This window comes from Sorex araneus, chromosome 3, assembly GCF_027595985.1.
Source record: "Sorex araneus isolate mSorAra2 chromosome 3, mSorAra2.pri, whole genome shotgun sequence".
In the NCBI taxonomy this organism is placed as follows: domain Eukaryota; kingdom Metazoa; phylum Chordata; class Mammalia; order Eulipotyphla; family Soricidae; genus Sorex; species Sorex araneus.
The window spans coordinates 141,568,787-141,591,286 of record NC_073304.1 but is presented as its reverse complement, the minus strand read 5'-3'; the positions used below and the strand labels follow the sequence as shown (position 1 = coordinate 141,591,286).

At 40.4% G+C, this 22,500-nt stretch overlaps 1 protein-coding gene across 1 annotated transcript in view; it reads right to left on the bottom strand.

Moving 5' to 3' along the window:
* CFAP61 (cilia and flagella associated protein 61) overlaps nucleotides 1-22,500 on the bottom strand; it is a 411,272-nt gene that overhangs the window by 344,725 nt on the left and 44,047 nt on the right. Inside the window, exon 7 of the mRNA XM_004614437.2 lies at nucleotides 17,878-18,010. Within this exon, the coding sequence (XP_004614494.2) occupies nucleotides 17,878-18,010 (133 nt within the window). The remainder of the gene's footprint in view (nucleotides 1-17,877; nucleotides 18,011-22,500) is intronic.

Here is a 22,500-nt window from a genome sequence, read left to right as displayed (position 1 = left end):
AAGTGATAGTACAGCAGGTAGTGTGTTTGCCTTGCATGTGGCCCACCAGGGTTCAATCATTGACACCCCATATGGTCTCCTGAGCACTGTCAGGAGTAATTCCTGAGTGCAGAGTCGAGTAATCCCTGAACACCTCTGGGTGTTATGGTGGTAGGACTGGTGTTGAATATTGAATGGAATCAATTACTGCGAACAACTTAATGAAAATAAAATTAGAAAAAGATTTTAAAACCCTACAGATAAAAATCATCTCAAGAGCTTAGATCATATTAAAATTATAATAAAGAAATGATTTTTAAAAACAAAAAGAATTTAGTATAACTTATTACACTGTAACCTTATCTAATTTAATTTTTAACAATAGCTATGTTTAACAGCCAATTTACAAAGTTCTTGATGATTTAACAATCAGCTCTCTTGAGCCAGTGTGGGCTGGCTTGGAATAGCACAGCTTCAAAGGCCAGCCTGAGAACGTCCAAATGGCTGGGAAAGGGCCCAGAGAGGCAGGTTGGAGAGTAATGACAGCACGAATACTGAGAAGGTTTAAGACACTAGGCAACTACTCTCTTATACCAGCTGGCTGCTAACTAGGAATAGATTTTGCTTCTGCCCTCCCTCAACTTGAAGACTAAATTCTCCATGTCGTCTCCACAGAACACAGAGTATCTGATCTAAGACAGTATGGCCACTCAGGAATCAGGCAGGGTTTCATTTATCCCTTAGAAACCCCAAAATTTCCTTGCAGGGTTGGGACTATACTTTCAAGTCTTCTTCTTCAAAAAAAAGTTTTCTCCAGTGCCACATCATATCATAGCAGCACAAAACGTTCAACATTTTTGTTTCCCAACCAACAGAAAACATTTGGAATCACCCATCAACAAAAGTGCTTTTGAGGAACTGCAGTCCAGCAGCACAATGCTCAAGGGTATGGGAGAAGTCCCAGCCACCCATCATCAGGAAGCAGACCTCTGTCTTGCTTGAACCCTCCAGTGGCTGAGGAACTGGTTCTAGTCCCTAGCAGTCATGGTCTAGGAGTCCTGGAGCAACATGGGGTCACATAATTTTTAAATCATTTTAAAATATGGTTTTATTTATTGTTTATTATCAGCGTTTTACTTGTGAACCTATACCAGACACCTGTAGACCCAGGGTCATGTAAAGATTTGGAGGGTGAAAAGGTTCATCAGTTTAAAAGTTTAGGAAGCCTAGGCCTACAGTTAGTCTATGACAAATGAGCTACGTGCATAAATGAAGCAAGGAAAGTCTCTTTAGCAAACATGCTGGGAAAACAGAATAGCTACAATTAAGCTAAAAACTGAAAAGGAACCATATCTCACACCATTCGCAAAAGTAAATCCAGTATGGATTAAAGACCTTGTGATTAGACCAGAACCAATAAAATACCCTGAAGAAAATATAGACCAGAAAGTATACCTCAGCGGTGTCTTCAAAGAGCTGACCAGAGAGGTAAAGACAAAAACAAAAATAAACAAGTGGTTTAACAAATAAGCAAGTGGCTTAATAAACAAAGACAATGAAATTAGTTCTTTTATGGCAAAAGAAACTCAAGCTAAAATAAAAAGACATCTTACTGAATGTGAGAAAACATTTCCTCACGATTCCTCAGATAAAGAATTAAAGCCCAAGATTTACAATGTTGGATAAAAAAAACTCAGCAACAAAAAATTCAGTAACTCGATTCACAAATGGGAAGAGGGGCTGGAGCCATAGCAGAACGGGTAGGGCATTTGCCTTTCAAGCAACTGACCCGGGTTTGATTCCCAACATCCCATATGGTCCCTCCAAGAACTGCCAGGAGTAAGCCCTGCACATCGCCAGGTATCACTGTATCACTGTCACTGCAATCCCGTTGTTCATCAATTTACTCGAGCGGACGCCAGTAACATCTCCATTTGTCCCAGCCCTGAGATTCTAGCAGCCTCTCCTTACTCGTCTTTCCCAATGACTGAAGGCTTCTTTCAGGGTCAGGGGAATGAGACCTGTTATTGTTACTGTTTTTGGCATATCAAATACACCATGGGGAGCTTGCCAGGCTCTGCTGCATCGCCGGGTATGACTCAAAAAGAAAAACAATGGGGAGAGACGCTTCCCCAACTAAGAAATACAGATATCTAACAGGCATATGAAGAAGAGTTTATTGCTACTTATGACTAGGGAAATTAAAAGCAAAACAACTATGAGAGAAAATGGCATTTATCAAAAAGTCTAGAAGTAGCCACTGTTGGAGGGGATGTGATGAGAAAGAAACCTCCATTGTCAACATTGGTGAGAATGTAGTATGGTTCAACCTCTATTGAAAGTAATATGGAAATTTCTCCAAAATCATAAGAAAAAAAATCTCCCAATCAACCCAACAATGCCATTTCCTGGATTCTACCCCACCAAACACAAAAATATTAACTTGAAAGGCAGTCTCTGTGGTGTGAGATGGTACCTGATTGTTGTTTTGATCTGCATCTCCTTGATGATTAGTGATGAGGAGTATTTTTTCATGTGTCCTTGGCCATTCGGATTTCTTCTTTAAGAAAGTTTCTGTTCATTTCATCACCCCATTTTCTGATGGGGTTGGATGTTGTCTTTTTGTGGAGTTCAACCAGTTCCTTGTAAATCCTTGATATCAACCCTTTATCAGATGGGTATTGGGTGAATATCCTTTCCCATTCTGTAGACTGTCTTTGTATTCTGGTCACTGTATCTTTTGAAATGCAGAGGCTTCTCATTTTAAGATAGTCCCATTTGTTCATCTCTGTTTCCACTTGCTTGGCCAATGGTGTGTCACCTTTAAAGATACCTTTAGCTTCAATGTTATGTAGGGTTTTGCCGACCTTGTCTTCAATGTATCTGATGGATTCTAGTTTGATGTTGAGGTCTTTAATCCATTTTGATCTGCGTTTTGTGCATGGTGTTAGGTAGAGGTCTGAGCCCATTTTTTTCCATGTAGCTGTCCAGTTTTGCCAGCACCATTTGTTAAAGAGGATGTCCTTGTTCCACTTCACATTTCTTGCTCCCTTATCAAAGATTAGGTGATCATATATTTGAGGGTGTGTGTCAGGATATTCAACTCTGTTCCATTCATCTGCGGCTCTGCCTTTGTTCCAGTACCATGCTGTTTTAATTATTATTGCTTTGTAGCAGAGTTTGACGTTGGGGAAGGTGATGCCTTCCATCTTCCTTCTCCCAAGAATTGCTTTAGCTATTCTCAAGCATGAAAGTTTGTAAGTCTGTAACTATACCTCACAGTGATTCACTAATAAAAATTTTTTTTAAAAAGATATAGACATGCCTATCAGTGTAGCACTTAGTACAATAGTCAAGATATGGAAGAAACCCAAATGTCCAAGTATGGATGAATAGATCAGGTGGTACATACCTATGCAATGGAATACTATGCAGTCAAAGAAAGGGTGAAATAATGCAGTTTGGTGCAAAAGAGTGAAACTAAAGGATATCATGCTGAGTAAAGTCAGATGAATGACCTATTTCAGCTATGTAATATAAAGATACACAGTAAGAGAGCAACAAATAGCCAAAAGAAACCAAACTGAAGATTTGATCTACAGAACTGAGTTTATGGGGAGGAAGGATTAACTTGGAAGGGCCTTTAGGACATTTGTTGAGGGAAGGCACCCTGGTAGAGGGTGTGGTGTTGGAGTTATGCATGCATATAACTATCATTAATGCTATTGTAAATCATAATACCTCAATCAAAAATGCTTCAAATATTAATTTTTTAAAAAGGCCTGCACTAGAAAATGCTAACCACTCACCAAAGAGAGAACCTTTGTGGGAGTTCGTGTCTCCAGAGGATAACTTTCAGCACTCCATGGGATAGGGGTTTGAGGAAGGATGTAAGTATGGATGCAATGGAGTGGGCAATAGGAACAGCTCTACTTTGCCCACAATGGCCATTCCCATCAATAGCTTAGGACTTTTCCATGAAAGATCTTCTTTAACCTTAGGGGTTTTTTTTCTTCACATAGATAAGAGCAGCATTTGAGTGAGCATTCAGCTTCACCAGATGTGAGGGAAGCTGCCCATGGGGGGCCTTATCTCTCTCACCTCATCCAGAATACCAAATTGGGAGTTTAGGACTAAATTGTGACTAGCACAAGGAGGACACAAAGGAGTCTAGGAGAGCAGCAAACAATATAGTTAATGAAGGGGACATGGATTATAGCCATATCATACATTACATTCATACCACCCACGTGACGTTAAGAACGCCTCACCAATGGATCACAAATGGATCTCAAAAACAAAGCAGCTCACTGCAGAGCTGTCTCCTTAAGCCAGGCTGATTTCACTGGGATGCCCCAGATAGGAGCATATGTGCTCGCCTTCCTGCTCCAAATGAACCGAGGCGGCCACAAACCTCAAGAACCCAGTTGCTGCCTCCTCATGGCCGATCTTCACAGGCTTATCCCGAGCTCCCCATGCAAGAGAATGGATCCGCTGAAATGCCCAGGTATGTGGGACCAGTGACTGAAAATTCCAGGTCTCAAGGAGCTTCGAATGGGCTGCCTCGGCCCATCTTCCTGCCCTCCCGGGGTCCTGGCTGTCACGCCCACAAACTGCCTCCGGTGCCATTTAAGCGCATTAATAGCCATGATCCAGAGACTCACAAATGAATCTCGGAACAGAGCAGCCCAGTGCAGAGATGTCTCCCGACCCCAATTATTTAAAATTTTAGAATTCCAGGAGTGCTCTCCTGCTTTTGCAGCCACGCAACATTGTACACTATTTTTTTTATCTTTTTCACTTTTTTGTTGAATCACTGTGAGACAGACCCTTACAGACATCTCATACTATTCATAACAAGCAATACAAAATAATAATGGTGGTGGGAAGGTGTAATAGTGGTGGGATTGGTGTTTAAATATTGAATGTAATCAAATATTGTGAACAACTTTATGAAAATAAAATGAAAAAAAAAGAATACCTCACCAAAGAATCACCAACTAATTCATGGTCATGCCCAGGTTTTCATGTGCCTCACCCATATATCAACCCTCCCAGTTGCCATAATCAACGTACACTATTAAAAGTGGTGCAAGCACTTTTAGCACATGGCTAGGTGGCCATGAAGAGAAAATCAATGGATTCTATAGGCCAAATAGAGATCACAAATTTATTTTTCACCTTTGTGAAAACAAAAGAGAGGCAGTCGACCTTCAGCTGGAACTCTGCAGGATCCAGAGTATGCATATTATCTTAATAACATTTATCACAAGAAGAGAAAGGAGCAAGGTCTGATAAATCTTCAGAATCTCTAAAAAGGTTGATATTTATCCTCCCAAAATTAGTAAATGCTAAAGGAGTTAGTCACTAATTCAAATGTGATTAGAGCAGGCAAACCTCCAGAGAATATAAGAAAGTCGAGGAAACATGATCTTAGAAATGGATCCAAAAATCTTCCAGTAACTGAATCTAAATACCTGGAAATCTTCAACTTAAATGAAAAATTCAAAATAATTATTTTGAAGAAACTACTAGGAAGCATACAAAGACAACTGACAATGCAGTGAAACTGGGAAAACTATCAACCAAGTGAGAAGTTTAACAAAGAAACAAAATCATAAAAGAAATAATAAAATAATTTCTGGAGCTGAATTAAATGTATTGAAAGGTGATAAATTTATTATAAATGTATTAAAATGTATCAAAAGGTGATAATAAGCATCAATAGCAAACAGTAGAATCAAGGATACTGAAAAACAGAACTTTTAAATGATCCAGAAAACAAAGGGGGGAATAAAAACAGAGATAAAAAGCCCACATGATCTATGGGATATCATCAAAATGACGAATTGAAAATCATTGTCACCCCAGAAGAAATGGTAAAGAGAACAAAAAGTTTATTTAAAAAATAATAGCTTAGGGGCCAGAGAGAGAGTACCCAGCCAACCAGGGCTCAATCTCCAGTACGATCTACAGTCCTCTGAGTACCACCAGAAGTGATCCCTGAGTGCAGTGCCAATAAGTAAGACTTGAGTATATCTGGGTGTGAGTGCCCCCCAAACAAAAGGTTTTAAAAATGATATAACAATAAAGATAAAAACACATGCAAATTCAGAATATTTTAGTATTGTAGAGGTTAAAGGACAATAGTATTAGAAGCTAACAATGGGTTCAATAACTTATTAATGATACGCATTATAAAAAGTAAGCTGTGACTTCAAAAGTATCAAAGGGGGCGGTAACTGCTGGTGGGAATACTGACTTGTCCAGCCTTTTTGAAAACACTATGGGGGATATTCTTAAAAAAAAAACTGGAAATTGAGCTTCCACTTGACCCAGCAATACCACTACTGGGAATATACCCCGATTGACCAAAAACACACAGCAGAAACACTATCTGCACTTCTATGTTCATTGTAGCACAATAGTCAGAATCTGGAAACAACCGGAGTACCTGAGAACAAATGATTGGATAAAGAAACTATGGTACATCTATGCAATGGAATATTATGCAGCTGTTAGGAAAAATGAGGTCATGAATTTTGTCTATAAATGGATGGAAAAGATAGTATCATGCTGAATGAAATGAGTCAGAAGGTGACAGATAGAGAATGACTGAATTCATTTATGGTATATTAAAAAAATAGCATGAAGCTACAATCCAAGGCAAAGGAAAACAGGGGCCAGGAGGACTGGTCAATGGTTGGAATCTACCACAAGTGTGTGAGGGGTGAAGGGTAGGTGAGACAGAGAAGGGACCAGTATGACAATGATAGTTGGAAATGGTCACGCTGGATAAGTACTGAATCTTGAAAGTACGTAAAGGGGATATACATGGTAACCTTTCAGAAAGTAGGTAAAGGGGATACACATGGTAACCTTTCAGTATTGCAAACCACAATTCCCAAAAGGAGAGAGGGGGGAGGTAAGGAGGGAGAGAGAGAGAGAGAGAGAGAGAGAGAGAGAGAGAGAGAGAGAGAGAGAGAGAGAGAGAGAGAGAGAGAGAGAGAGAGAAGAAAGGTGTCTGCCATAGAAACAGGCTAGGAGGGGGGAGAAGGGGGCTGACGAGGAGGTTGGGGAGTGGTGGGAGGGAAACTGGAGACAATGGTGGTAAGAAACATACACTGGTAGGGGGAATGGGTGTATGACTGAAACCCAATCACAAAAAGCTTTGTAATGGGCTATTTTCTGGTGATTCAATATAAAATAATATACATATATTTTTGTACACAAATGAAGTCAAGCTGTAAAATAGCTGTAAAAGGGTGCAAAATAGGCTATTGATATATTTTATGTAATATGTGTTATCTGTATATTCACAAAAAATAATCAAAGGAATCAATGCATAAAAACACATAAAATCATCAGTTGAATACAGCTACATATTGGCTACAAGAGAATCACTTCTGGTTTAAGGATATACATAGGCTCAAAGTGAAAAGAAGCAAAAATGTACTTCATGGAAGAGGAAATTAAAAAAAAGCTCTGACATCCTTATTTACATCATATTTTAATAGGTCTTTAAGTCAATTAATACTAATACCAAGAATGATAGACAAGTTCATTATATAATGACACGGAGGTCAATTAATCAAGGAAATGGAAAAAAATAAACTTTTCTCTTACTAACTCTCTTGATAGATACAGTATCAGACTATCTAATATTAAACACAAACTAGCAGGTAAGATGGTTAAAAGAAAAGACAAAGACAGTAGTTTTCAATGTCCTCTATGCTTGTGATGGATAGGTCATCCAGACAAAATCAACAAGATAATAATGAGTTGAACAATTTAGACTTGGTGGACCGAACACATAGAAAAAACTTTCTGTCCAATGGCTGCAAAAATTATTCTTCTCAAGCACACATGGACTATTCTCCAAGTAGTTCAGATTATATAACATTAAAAAGTCTTAGCTAATTTTAAAAACTGAAATCACATCCTTTCTATCCACATTATAAATTCTAAAATCAATAACAGTAAAAGAGATGGAAATTAAAAATCACTGGATATGAAAGAAATCACAGAAAAAACAGTTAAGTGCTCTGAAATAAAAGAAAAGGAAACACAATCTGATAAAACAGTAGGCTCTGCAGAAGCAAATTAAATAAGTTTATGAAAAAAATTCCTACAGTAACATAAAGGAGAATTTTTCCCAATAGAGAAATTATAATTTCTTCAATAAATTGCATTGGAAAAATTAGCTATCCATATACAGAATGAAACTGAATCCTTTCTTACACCACTCACAAATTTTCTTTTTTTTTTAGTTTTTGGGTCACACCCGGCAATGCTCAGGGGTTCCTCCTGCCTCTGCACTCAGTAATCATTCCTGGTGATGATCAGGGGACCATATGAGATGCTGGGGACTGAACCTGAGTTGGTCAAATGAAAAGCAAGCACCTTACCCACTATACTATCTCTCCAGCCCCCACTACTCACAAAAAATTAACTGAAAAATAAACTAAATATGAATGTGAAACAACAAAACTAATTAACAAAACCATGGAGGAGTTTCTGGGTCTAACGCATTTTTGGATATGACACCAAAATCATAAATAATTAAAATTAATAAAGGGAGAAAATTAAGAAAAGGCTAAACCACCAGGAGAACAAAAAAGGTAGCATATAGAATGGAAAAAAACAATCGCAAGCTATTTATTAGGTAATAGATAATATTCAAATTATATAAATAATTGATATAATCTAATAGCATAAAAATCCAATTTCTAAATGGGGAGGCTTCCAGTGCCATAATCATGAGAGGAGAATGTTTGCTCTCAACAGGGAAAGGGACTAAACAACTAGGAAGACCTGGTTACTGAGAGAATCCTGCAGCTTGAACCAAAACTGGGAGACTCCCTACACCTCAACAAAGTATGTAATAAAGAGGACATAGAAGAGATTCATGATGCATTTAACAGAAGGTAGGTAAAGAGAAAGGTGTAGATGCTGTAGCCAGAGACTGAGCAGGAAAAAATGCAGAGTGGGCGCCTGAGCCAGGAGATCTAAGGAGGAGAGAGCAAAAACTAACAAGAAATAAATCCAAATGAAGGCCAAAGAGATAAATTAAACCAGAATGCCCCATGCAGGCCAAATCAGGTAAGAAAAACTTCAAGGAAAGAAAGAAAATTAAAATGCATAGACTTCACTGAGGGCTCTTTCCCTCCAGAGAGTCATTTGTTCTTACTGTTTCTTCAAAGTTAAGGCAACATAAAATCTGTGGCTTTAATCAGAATAAACCATTTCCTACTGAAATGTTAAGATACGTAAGATAACTGTATCACACTTTGTCATCCCGTTAATCTTCAATTTGCTTGAGCGAGCGCCAGTAATGTCTCCATTCATCCCTGTTGCGTGTTAGTGTAGCCCAATGGTATTTGCTCACTCCAGGAACAGGAAGAGCCTCAAACTGTTTGTTCAGGGTTTTGACAAAGAAGTCTGACCATCTCGTAGGTGGGCAGCCACATGGTCTTGTGACGTCCCGTGGAATTCAGTCAGTAACAGCTCTAGCCCAGTGGTCGTCTCTAAATCACATTACACGTCCGGCCCATCTGATTTTCAATGCCTTGGCAAACAAGACTGCATCCCTGATTCTTGATTGTCAATGGAGGTCGGAACACTGGATTCCTTCTCTCACTTGAGACATGATACTCCTAGCATGGCTCTTTCGATTCCTCTTTGGGATACCCGAATAGCATTCTCATCCTGTTTTTGTGGTGCCTGGGCCTCTGAGGTGTATGTTAGTGCAGGAAGAATGGTGGAGTTGAAAAGATGTGCCTGGAGCCGGAGGTTCTTTGTCCTAGTAACAACTTCTTTGACGCTCTTGAAGGCGTTCCACGCTGCTCTTTTCCTCCTGCGCAGTTCTGGCATCAAGTCATTCCTCATGTTGAGTTCTCGACCCAGGTACACATAGCTGCTGCATTCGGAGATGTTCATTCCATTGAGAGTAAATGGAACATCAGGGACTAGTTCGTTTTTCATGAATGGTGTTTTGGTGAGATTCAGCTGCAGTCCGACCTTTTCACACTCGCGGTCGAAGTTGGCCAGCATTCGTGCTGGTTGGCTAATGATTGTTGTTGTTAGAAGGATGTCATCAGCAAAGCAGAGGTGGTATAGTTGCCGACCGTCTATCTTCACTCCCATTCCTTCCCATTCCGGTTGTCGCATGACGCTCTCGAGAGTGGCACTAGAGTTTTGGTGAAATGGTGTCATCCTGCCGAACCCCTCTCTTTATGTTGATGATCACTTCCTTGTAGAATGGTGAGATCCTAGTGGTGAATCCATAATCCAGCTCGCGGAGTATCTTGATAAACTGAGTTTGAATGCCCTGTTTGGTTAGGGCTTCGATGACTGCTTCCTTCTCAACAGAATAGAAGGCCTTCTTTAAATTGATGAACATTGGACAGAGCGTTATCTTGAACTCTCACGAAACTTCAACTTGGTCACTGTGTGGATATGGTCGATCGTGCTGAATCCTTTTCAGAACCCAGCCTGCTCACGTAGTTGTCCTTTGTCTAATGTTCTACCGATTCTATTCAGGATGACTCAAGTGAACAACTTGTAGAGGACAGACAGCAGACAGATTGGGCGATTGTTGCCAATGTCATGGATGTCTCCCTTCTTGTACAACAGAGCAGTCCTGCTGGTTTTCCATTGGGACAGAACCTTGCATACAGACAGGTAGTGTGTGAAGAGCTAAGTAAGATAATTAGTAAGATAATTCCATAGCAAGATAATCGCTCATATTGAGTAAAATGAAACCCTGGTGGTCCTTACTGAGCAGAGATGATGGCCCCAGGTGTCGGCCTAGTTGGGAGGAAGGGATACACATTCCACCTGTGCTACTTTATCCTCGTGTCTTCATCCTTTCTGTTCTCTCTTTTCCTGAACTCCTTTTCTGAGGTTTCAATAAATTATCACAACACATACACAAGTGATGCTGTATTCTATGAACTAAAGAAGCAGATGAAGTGGAGAACCTCAAGAATAGAAAGATAACTGAAAAGGAGAAGAGGGCGGGGTGGAGAAACTTCCCATTTGTTTCTGGACAGAAACTCAGAATCTTCAGATGAAGTTATCTAAAATGTAGAAATTATTAAGGAATAGTAGTGAAAGTACACTCAACTAGCATAGTTCTCATTGAAACCTGAATATAAATATAGAGAAATAAGGATGTAATGTCCCTCTGACTCTCTACTTCCCAGCTGAGTAAACTTGGACAAGTTACTCAGCTTCTCTGTGCTTTAGTTTCTTCATTTTTATTACAGAGATAATAATACTGTATAGGATTGTTATGAAAGTTCAAATGAGCATATATCCTCAAAAAATGCTTGCAAATTGAATTCAACAATGCCTATAAATAATTATATGTTATAAGCAAATGGGATTTAAAGAAAGGATGTAGGAATAACAAGAAATTCAATTAATGTGATATAGCACATTAACAAAAGGTAAGATAAACTCATATGATTTCAGTAGACTTAGAAAAGGCATGGAGCAATGTTCAACATTTTTTCATAACAGAAACTCAACAAAATGAGTATTACCACCATAGCCTTAGCTAATAATACTTCTATTACACCTCATAATTACATTTATTTAATTGTTGTGATATCATTTAAAATTTATTCTTAGAAATTTTCAGTATCTAGTAGCATATTTTAATCATAGAGGTAATTATTTTGTAATGCGCAAGTATATCAAATCAATTTTTTATACACTTTTTAAACTTATGTACTGCTGAACATCAACTGTATCTCAATAAAGTTGGAAAAAATAAAAGCCTTCTGCAAACTAACAAAAACATAACTAAACTAGATGGGTACAGTTTAGTCATGCTGGGATCTGTAAAAATCACTTTATTTTCCAGTAGCATTTATGATATTTTTTTCAAATGATACAGCTGAGCCCAAATAATTACTTTTCAATAACACAGCATTTCCTTTTAATCATTAGCCTAAAGCTAAAGGTCAAGGGATAACATGAGAAAGCCGGTCTTTAAAGGACAATGCTAGACCTAAACATGTAAAAGTATAAAAACCTCAGTGCAGCAGAACTATCTTGGAATAGTGCTTCAGAACTTCTTATCTTAAAAGTCTAATGCCTATCTCTTTCTAAATTCTCCTGTTCATCAAATGTGTTTCACTATCATGCAGGTAAGTATTCCACCGCCTAGCCTGTGCACTAGACTCACATGGTGTGAGTGGGAAGGTTGCTGAATACTCATGGAGTATTGTCCAGGTGAATTTAATTGGCTTGAGTACATTTTGAGATCAGTATTTTTAAGACTTAGGATATAATTTACCTATTATACATATAATTCTTCAAAAAGTAAACACTTCATAGTTTTTAATATATCTACAAAGACATGCAACCACCACTTCTAATTCCAGATCTTTTTCATACATACCCAAAAAAATCACATCTTCATTCACTCTCAGTTTCCACTCTGGAAAACCATTATATCTATTTTCTTTCTCAACAAACTTGCCTATTCTGGGCTTTAATGTAAAAGGAATCATAAAAGGATGGTCTTTGTATATATGACTATTTTCACTTAGCACAATGATTTCAAGGTTTAGCTATTAGCATATGTCAGTAATCATACCCTCTTACTATTAACATTTCATTATGTAACATGCTATATTTTGTTTATTCCTTAGTCAGTAGACATTTGCACTGACCCCTATACTGGCTATTACGAACAGTGTTGCTATGAATGTTTGTATGTGTGCTTTTTGTGGGATTTGTTTTCTGTTCTGGAAGTAGAATTCTTAGGTCTAGCCAATTGTTTATCTTTTTTGAGGAGTGTTTATCCAAATCCTTTGCTATATTTTATGGGCTTAGTCTCTTTATTGCTTTCTGAGTTTAGCTTCACAGCTCAATATGTACAAAATACCACCCCCCCAGCAAAGTGCCAGAGTCACCTACCACCAAATGATCCTTCTACTCATTCCTTACACACAGCACACACCCTTTTGTCTCTAGTAAGTTTTTACTGGGTCAAGGAGTTTTTGTTTCCTGCAAGCCAAACTCATTTGCTTCAATTACACATAATCATCTCAAATTCCATCTCAAAGTTTTGTTCCCAAAAACATAGTTACACATTTTTAATAGCATAGTAGTATTTCACCATGTAAATATACCATAGCTTCTTTATCTAGTCATCTGTTGAGGGCATTTAGATTGATCAATTTATTCTGAATAAAGATGTTATGAACACAGGGGTAAAGATATTCTTCTGAATTAGTTTTTTTTTCTTCAAATGAATTAGTTTTTTTTCCAAACCTATTGGAAAAGGGGCCGGAGCGATAGCACAGCGGGTAGGGCGTTTGCCTTGCACGCGGCCGACCCGGGTTCGATCCCCGGCATCCCATATGGTCCCCCAAGCACCGCCAGGAGTAGTTCCTGAGTGCAAAGCCAGGAGTAACCCCTGAGCATCGCTGGGTGTGACCCAAAAAGCAAAAAAAAAAAAAAAAAAAAAAAAAAAAAAACCAAACCTATTGGAAAAATGCCTAGGAATAGTGTTGCTCAACTGTAGGATAACATAGCCTCAGGTAGTTTAGGTTTATTGGGTTACTCCCATTACAGTGCTCCCACTCCTCTGTGTTTATTTGCAACTTCTTTCTTAGTGTTCTGTTGACTTGCAAATACTGTTTTTCTCTTCTCCTTGAGTCCTTTGCATAGTTTATTCAGAGCAATGTCCTTTTTGTATGGATACAGGAAGACTCAACAAATGCTATGTTTTTATAACCTGGGAGTCATTTGACTCTACATGATATTTTCCTCCTGGGCATCTGTTCTCTAGACCTAAACCTCAGCTGCCCTTACTTCCTAACACCCCCAAAAGCAGGGTCCCGACGAGGGACAAGACGGACCCAGGGCAAGCGGTGAGTTGTATGCTACCCTGGCATGGAGATGGGCCTGGCCAAAGTGCCTAATGCTTAACTGTAAATTAAGAGCTTGATCATGGAAAAATATTGTCATGATCCAAACAGTGATAACTGGATTCGGACCCTGCTAGGGTTAGGAGTGATTAATCTGGCCTGAGTGCTGTAGTCTGAGCCTGTGGCAAGATGTTGCCAGGAGAGCTGCCTTGCAAGCCTCAAAGTATCTCTTGCTATGTCCATACAAAAATAACTAGTATTAAGATGTTAATAAGTTCCTGGACTAAGGAAAAGAAAAAAAACCTTAAGAGTCAGGAAGGGCTTTGGAATGCCCTGCCCTCAGGAAGGGCTTTCTTATGTTGATTTTGCTACCTGGCTGGGTGTAGCCTAGAGGGCAAGGTGGGAGAGACAAGTAGGAGGAGAGACTGGAGAAGGGAGAGATGCAGAGAGAGGCCGGAGCTGGGAGTGCGGGAGATGAGAAAGATGGAAGATTGAATAAACGGTAACTAATCAGCAACCAGCTTGGTCCTCGTTCTTCCTTCGCCTGTCCTTGACCACCGGCCGTCCTGATCCAGTCCACACACTGTGGTTCCAGAGCACCGAACGCGGGTGGTGAGACAGAGCCACCCGGAGAGCCCGCGAGTGCTCGCGCCCCTCGGCATGCCTTAGTTTTTTACACTTAACCATATGGAATTTCCTATTTTGTTTTTTACATGAACCTCCATGTTATTTTCCTTGGTGGAATTTACATTCACAGCAGAGTATGTGGCAGAGTTCCTCCTTGCTCCACGTTCTGACCACACTTGGAGCTTTTCATCTTTTTCACATAAGTCCATTCTCACAGATTTGAGGTAACAGCTTATTGTGGTTTGATGTGTATTTCTTTAATAACAAATGATATTGTATTTTTTCCCTTGTATCTGTGGGCCATCTGTTCTTTTTCTTTGGAGAAGTATCTATTCATATCTTTTGCGCAGTTTAAAATTGGGTTTCTTTGTTGTTGTGCTTGAGTTGTGTGCTTTCCTTACCTCTGTTTTACGTTAACCCCCTTGGCAGATGCTTATGCACCAACATTGCTAGATCACATATTTTTTTAAAGGGGGGGTTGTTGCTCTTGTCTTTTGAGTACAGTACAAACCTTGCTGTACTCAGGGCTCCATGCTTAGGGATAACTCCTGCAGGAGCTCTGGGGACCGTATGTAGTGCCAGGGATTAAACCCATGTCAGCCATATGCCAGGAAAGTTCCTTACCCACTGTGCTACATTTCTGGCCCCTGGAATAGCTTCTTGTATGGTGTAAGCAATTTTAATTTGATAGGTACTGGTTTGTTTTCCTCTCATCTGTTTCCCTTGTTGGAGTCGTCTCCAACATAACTCTTACGTTGAGGTCCCAAAATGAATCTTCTATGTTTTACAGGGGTCACTCCCAGAAGTGCTTGGGTCTTTGGGGGTCACATCAGAGAAGCCTAAGAGTCAGTGTTCTCAGGCCCAGCAGTGCCAGTGCCAGGGGCTGTCAGAGTCCCTGGGGGCATCCACATGAAACTGGGGGTCCAAGTCCAGGTCTTTAACATATGAAAGACCTGGACTTGGATCCCCAGTACGCTCACCTTCCCACTTCTATATATGTTATGGCTTCAGCTCTTATATCCAAGTCTTTAATCTATTTTCAGGTAATTTTTGATTCTGGTATTAAATTGTGATCTAGTTTTTAATTTGGGTTTTGTTTTGTTTGCATGTGGCTGTCCAGCTATCCCAAAACCATTTGTTGGAGCTTTTTTCCTATACTGCATGTTTTTGCTCCTTTTTCATAACTCAGTTTAGTGCATGTGTATGTGTTTATTGCTGCTCTCTCTATTCAGTTCATTGTTCTGTGTGACTGTTTTGCTACCCTGTTCAATTACTATTTCTGTGCAGCATAGTTTGCAGTTAGGAAGATCAATACCCCTTTTCCTTCTTTTCACTCCCAATTGCTTGCGTTGTACAGGGTCTTTTGTCAAAATAATTTTAAGAATCTGAAAATATTTCAATACCTTGCATTCCACAACCATAAATATGATCTTCTTTAACAAGTCTTATGGGGACAAATGCAGACATAGAGTCCACCTAACTAAAATTCAGTGGTCTCATGAGCTCCAGAGCTGCTCTGATTATACACCAGCCTTCTCACGGTTCAGCTAGACTAGGCCTAGTGAGCTTATCAGCTTTCTTTTTGATTCTTCTAAACTCTTCCACTGGGTGTGTACCTCTGGCCAATCCCATAACTAGCAAACCAGAGGGTGTGGATTTTATCTTTTTGCACTCTCATCCCCACTCCCACTGTAAAGAATGACTGAATGTACACTATACTGAGGGTGCTCACAGAGCATGCAGCCACAAGGCCTGAGCTAGTACAAAGAAAGAAAGAGGCATGAAGAGGGGCATTCCCCATGGGGCCCAGTTGGAGCAGCCCTGGTCTTCATCATTGCACTGTCCTCAGAGACAGATGTTCTCAGTTCTGATGCACAGTAACTCTCAGAAAATCAGACCCAGCACACAGAACTTCTTATTCTTCTAAAAAATCTGGACATTCCAGTTACTTCAAACATATTTCTTGCTTATCTTTTTATTTTATTTTTTTAGTCCTGGGGATCAGACCCTGGGCCTCACACATGCAACATGCAGGTCAATCACTGAGCTATCCACCCAACCTTCCTACTTTTTATTTTATCTACTTATTTGCAGGGTAGTTATGTTTTGGATCCATATTGAGTGGGTCTCAGGGGATATTACTGACTCTGTGCTCAGGAGTTACCCCTGGCCGTGCTCAGAGGACCATATTTGGTGCTGGAGATCAAGTCAGGGCTGGCTGAAGTAGTATATGCAAGGCAAGTGCCTTCTCTCCCATTCTGTCTTTCTGGTCCACCTTTTAATCATTAAAGGGAAGTCACTCAAACAACAAGATTTAGTCATAGACAATCATTACTTAGGCATGTTAAAACACTTGGAAAATTTAAGTTGGGGGACATATTACAAAATACCTGACCTACATGTGTCAAAGATATTACGCTATGAAAGACAAAGGAAGACCTGGGAGTTGATTCAGATCAGAAGAGATTGGCCAGAGCAGAGTGAGCCCTGAACATGAAGAGGGAGGGGGAGGAGGAGGAGGAGGAGGAGGAGGAGGAGGAGGAGGAGGAGGAGGAGGAGGAGGAGGAGGAGGAGGAGGAGGAGGAGGAAGAGGAGGAGGAGGAGGAGGAGGAAGAGGAGAAAGAGGAGACTGAATATATGGGTATATGAGTGATTTATGTTTTTTTTTTATTAAGGATATTACTGGAATGGTCAGTAACACTGAATAAGTACCTCTAGATTATAATAAAAAATAGTAGGCATCATAACTGCTTGATTTGACCCCTGTACTAGAGGGTAAAGTATAAAATAACATCCTTATTTGTAAGAAAACACTTAAGTTTTTAGTAGTAAAGGAATATTATATCTGAAACTAACTCTCAAATGGATCAGAAACAAATATAAATCTACACTGGTCATTTAACTAGATAAACGGAAAGCAAGCAGAGAAAATGATAAAGTGTGAGGAAGTAAACATTTAGTGAGAGTGGCCACCTAAAAGATTTCTGAAAGAGTGAAATCTTGTCAAAACAGTTTTCAAAAATCAGTTTCCAAATCAAACAAAAAATCTATCTTCCAGCAGCGCATGGTTTGAGACTTCTCTTTGTGACCTGGGATTGTCAGATCAGAGGACTCCCCCAATCTCCCTCAAGGAGGTTTCCCCTCTCCGTGCTGCAAGGACGAGGGGAGCACCTGAAGCAGCCAAGGAGCCCCAGAACTTCACTGAGCCTGAGAGCCTGCAGGCTGTGACCTGAGAGGGTTGGCAACACCACAGCTCAGAAGTGAGCAAGGCTAGAGAAAGGCAGAGAAGGTGACAGCTCCACGGGGGTTCTGAGCAACAGGAACAACACGGCTCTTTGTCATCTTTCTGACCCAGCACATGCCTAGTGGGGGAATCACCAACCTCACACACAGCAGCTTGATTCTCTTCATCTTGGGCCTCAATTAGCTCGGCCAGGAAGTATTCCCCATATGTCTCCTTCAGAAATGTGTCATGGCGCATCAGTATTGGCATAAGAGCATCATGATCTTCTACCCTGTTGAAGGTAAATAGTTAAGCCAATTCTAGTTGTTTCTGTATTTCCTGCAAAGGAACATTTACTGCGTACAATGTGCAAGACGCTTTTGTGCTCATGAGGGAATCTGCACACTAACAGGACAGACCAAGTACAAAGCTGCTTGCAAAGGTTTGCAATTGTAAACCTTTCAAACATTCCAAATAGAAATAAGTGGTCTGAGCCGGAGAGACAGTCTAGTGGGTAGGGCACTCGTCCCGCACACAGACAGCCTACGTGCATTTCTGGCACCACGTATCCACCAGAAGTAATCCCTGAGCACAGTGCCAGCAGTAGGTCCTGAGTACCACTGGGTGTGACCCAAAGACAAACAAACAAACAAACAAAAAGTAGAAATAAGCAGTTTGGGGTGAAGTGTAATGGGGTCAAGCAGTGAGAGGTGATTTCTGGGAGAGGGACCCCTGAACTGAGATCTAATGGAAACAGGGAGAGGAAGCTCTGGAAAAGCCATGAGGGGTGACCTACCAGGTGGGGGGACATGGTCTGGCGTTGACTGTAGGACTGTATCTGTCATGGGAGAATGGGATAGCACTAACCCAGAGCATCCCAAGGAACACTTCTATATGATTTTCCCAGTGCCCCCATTTTCCCACTCAAGAATACCACTCTCTAGAAACAATCTCTACTATTAATATTCCTCCCAGAACGTCAAAATCATGTGTTAAATATTCAGAGAACTATTACAATAAAAACGACACCCACCCACAGTACCCTTTATTCTTGCTACACTTCCCATGAAGGGAGGGAGTACTGTTTGAGGAAATGAGGATATCCTCCCCAAATCTCCATTCCAAAGACCCGTGATCTGACATGAGAGCGGGTATGTGGGCCCAAGAATCATGATGGTGATGATCCTCGGACTCAATTTGTTGCCACAACTAATATTGCTGTCTTCTTTTAATACGTTCTTAGTGAAATGGAGTGTGTTACTTTACCTGTCTAAGATGTTCTTATAATTCTTTTCTGGTATCTTTCTTATAAAACATTCCATGTCTGTATTAATGTTTTGCAGTATATCTGATTTGACTGCTAATCTTTGCTAACTTAACAAAGGACTGTTAATTTCCCCCTTATTTTTATTCCAAAAACAGTAACAATAACAGGTCTCATACCCCTGACCCTGAAAGAAGCCTCTGATCATTGGGAAAGACGAGTAAGGAGAGGCTGCTAAAATCCCAGAGCTGGGACAAATGGAGATGTTACTGGCGCCCGCTTGAGTAAATCGATAAACAAAGCAATGACAGTGATACAGTGATTTTTATTCCACCTTCATTCCGGTTTAATATTTTAACATGTTCTTCTTTATGTTAGTAGTGGACCCATATAGTGAGTGGTTAGTTTGTCACTGTCACTGTCATCCCGTTGTTCATCGATTTGCTCAAGTGGGCACCAGTAACGGCTCCATTGTGAGACTTGTTACTGTTTTTGGTATATCGAATACGTCACTGGTAGCTTGTATATTACTAAAATATCAGGGTCATAACTATCTACATCACCTCTGTTTTTATACTTCTCACTGCATCACTCCAAAGATGAGGAAAACGAGGCTCCGGCAGTTGATGGGCTGATTTTCCTGAGATGACAGCAAGTGAACTAATTTAATCCTGCTCACATATCACAGTAAGCCAAGAAAGTGTTTCAAACATCTTCCTTTATTTTGATTTGCTCTTTGCACAAGGCAAGTGTTCTACCCCTGTTCTATCTTTTTGGCTCAATAAATCTTTTACTCTGATATTAATTTCAAACTGTTCTTTTGTGGAACATTCAAACGGCTGTCCATAAGACATATTTGTCTGATTTGTTGGAGTTGGCATTAGAGTGGTGGGTGTGGAGTTGGTTTACAGTGTTAGGATGCTATGTTATTAGGGTAGTGGGATAGGAGCTAGGGTTAGAATTTGAGTCGGTCCTTACAGGTCAGTGTGAGCATTAAGTATTGCAACAACATTAAGATTATGATTAGGTGTCTGACACAGGCTTATGGTTATGATTTATGACTGTGAGGACTGTGTAAGGACATTCTGGCCATGGCCCCTTTAGACCTTGTTTCCTTCTTATAATTCTCTCCCTTTATTTCACCCCTCTTGGAGAGACTTGCCAGCTACTGAGAGTATCTTGCCTGCACGGCAGAGCCTGGCAAGCTACCCATGGCGTATTTGATATGCCAAAAACAATAACAAGTCTTACAATGGAGATGTTACTGGTGCCCGCTTGAGCAAACTGATGAGCAACGGGATGACAGTGCCAATGACTTTGATTTGATACTGCCCCTACAAGGTGTCAGGGACAAAAATAGAAGCAAAAACACTTGCATCTTTAATTTAAAAGCAGGAGCTGGGGTCAGAGAGCTAGCTCACCAGATTGGGTGCATGCTCTCCAGGGGGAGGTCCTAGTTAGATCCCTGGTACCAAAAGAGCAAGCCCAAAGCTCTTAGAGATCCTAAACACTGCAGAGTATGACCAAAACATTTTTATAAATAAAGAGAAGCAGAGATTGACATCACGGATCAATCAGCTATCCCTGCCACAACCACCAAATTTAGTATCTAAAACCCTGACAATTTAGTTAAATTCTCTATGCCACAGTTCTCTCAATTGTTATAAAACCTAAGATAATGATATGTGAAGTACTTTTGTTGTTATTATTTTTACTTCGGTAGAAAGAATCAATAGCAAAATAAAAGAATACTTATAACCAACACATAGAATAAGGGAGCAGTAAAGAAGCTTGAATCATTGCACAATTCTTCAATTCCATGCATTATCACTAGTCTATTCAAAGCCCTACTCTTCTCACTTCATTTTCTTAAACACCTTTGTCAGGTCCCAAGTTCTCGCATGAACATAGGGCCTTTATTTTCATTAAGACCAGGATCTTTTCTTCTTTATCATCAACAAGGCAATCTGATGTACTCATTGTCCCAAAAAGGCTTCATCATATTTCCCATTTCTACCTTCATTTTCCCAATAGAATACCAGTCGCCTCTGCATAGATCAAATATGAGTTAAGTTCAACACTGGATGTAGTTCCCTAATGCAAGCTATTACTAATTAAAATCTATCCTCACCACTTTAACTAGCATCCATCTTTATTGACCTGTAACATCTGCTTATGCCCTAGCTGCAGGCAGCTATGACAGCCACCGCCAATGCAGATAGGGTCCTCACCACAAGCCAGTCCCTCTCCCAGTGTACCACATGCCAGGCCATGTCACCACATGCACTGAGGGAACCACCCCTGAGTCCCTTTTCCAGCTGTGAGGCCTGTCACCTGAAGGATACATCTGGGGATATACTAAGCGCAAGGCTCGTGCTGACGCCTCCACGGAGCCTTTGCTTAGCCTTTGGCTGAGAAATCAGCATTCCAATCTGAAACTTTTTTTTCTCATCTACAAAAGAGGCAGCAGGGTCAAGTCTGTTGGAGGGCTCAGGACAGTGCCACAAATGCTGTCCTCCAAGCCTCCTGGGAGGGAAGAGCCCACTGTGGCAGCAGTGTTTGCTGGAGATTCCTTCATGAGTCACCTGGAAACCTGGTCTGGCTGACTGCTTCCAAATGCGCATGCCCAATGAGACTAGAATGCCTCACTGCATCCCACACGAAACTCAGGTCCCCCCTAACCTGCCAGAAGGTACTGCTAACAAGGTGGGGGGGGGGCTTTCTTGTTAGAAAAGAGTTTTCGGTGGTACTGGTTCTTTTTTTAATTTGGATTTGGGGTGAAGGGGCCACACTAACAATGCGCAGGACTTATTCCTGGCTGGCACTGTGCTCAGGAAGCACTTCTCGTGGCGTTCAGGAAATCCTGTGTGGTGCTGAAATCAAACAGGGTTTGACCACATGAAAGTGACTTGGTCCCTGTACTATTTCTCTGGCTCAGGGTTTTGTTGTTCTTTTAAAATCCTGTAAAAAAGACTAGTCAATAAATCAATTTTTAAACATCTAAACCAAAATAAAAAGCTACATCAAAATTTAATAATGATTTTTCAATAATATCCTAGTAATTTGTGTCATAAGCAATCACATAGGGAGCTCCGAGATCATCTATGACCAAAAGGCTTGACAATAGAAGAAATATATCATTCCAGAGATATAACAACTAGAAATAGGACCAGACGGATAGCACATAGGGTTAAAATACTTGCCCTGCATGCAAGTGACCTTGGCTGGATCTCCGGCACCATATGCGTTCTCCAGAGTACCCCCATAAGTGACCCCTGAATAAAGAGCAAGGAGTAACACCTGTGCACAACTAGGTGTGGTGTTATACCTCTCCCTCCCCCCCAACACACACACACACAAATCAGAGCTCTGAATCCAGTCACGAGAACTCAGCAACCTATTAACAAAGTTATCCACAACCATACCTCCATATGAATGCTTCCTGGGAAAATCAAAAGAAAACATCCAAATTGTTGTGTTCCAAAGAGTCTCTCCCTTGAGCCCTTTCTAAAATGGAT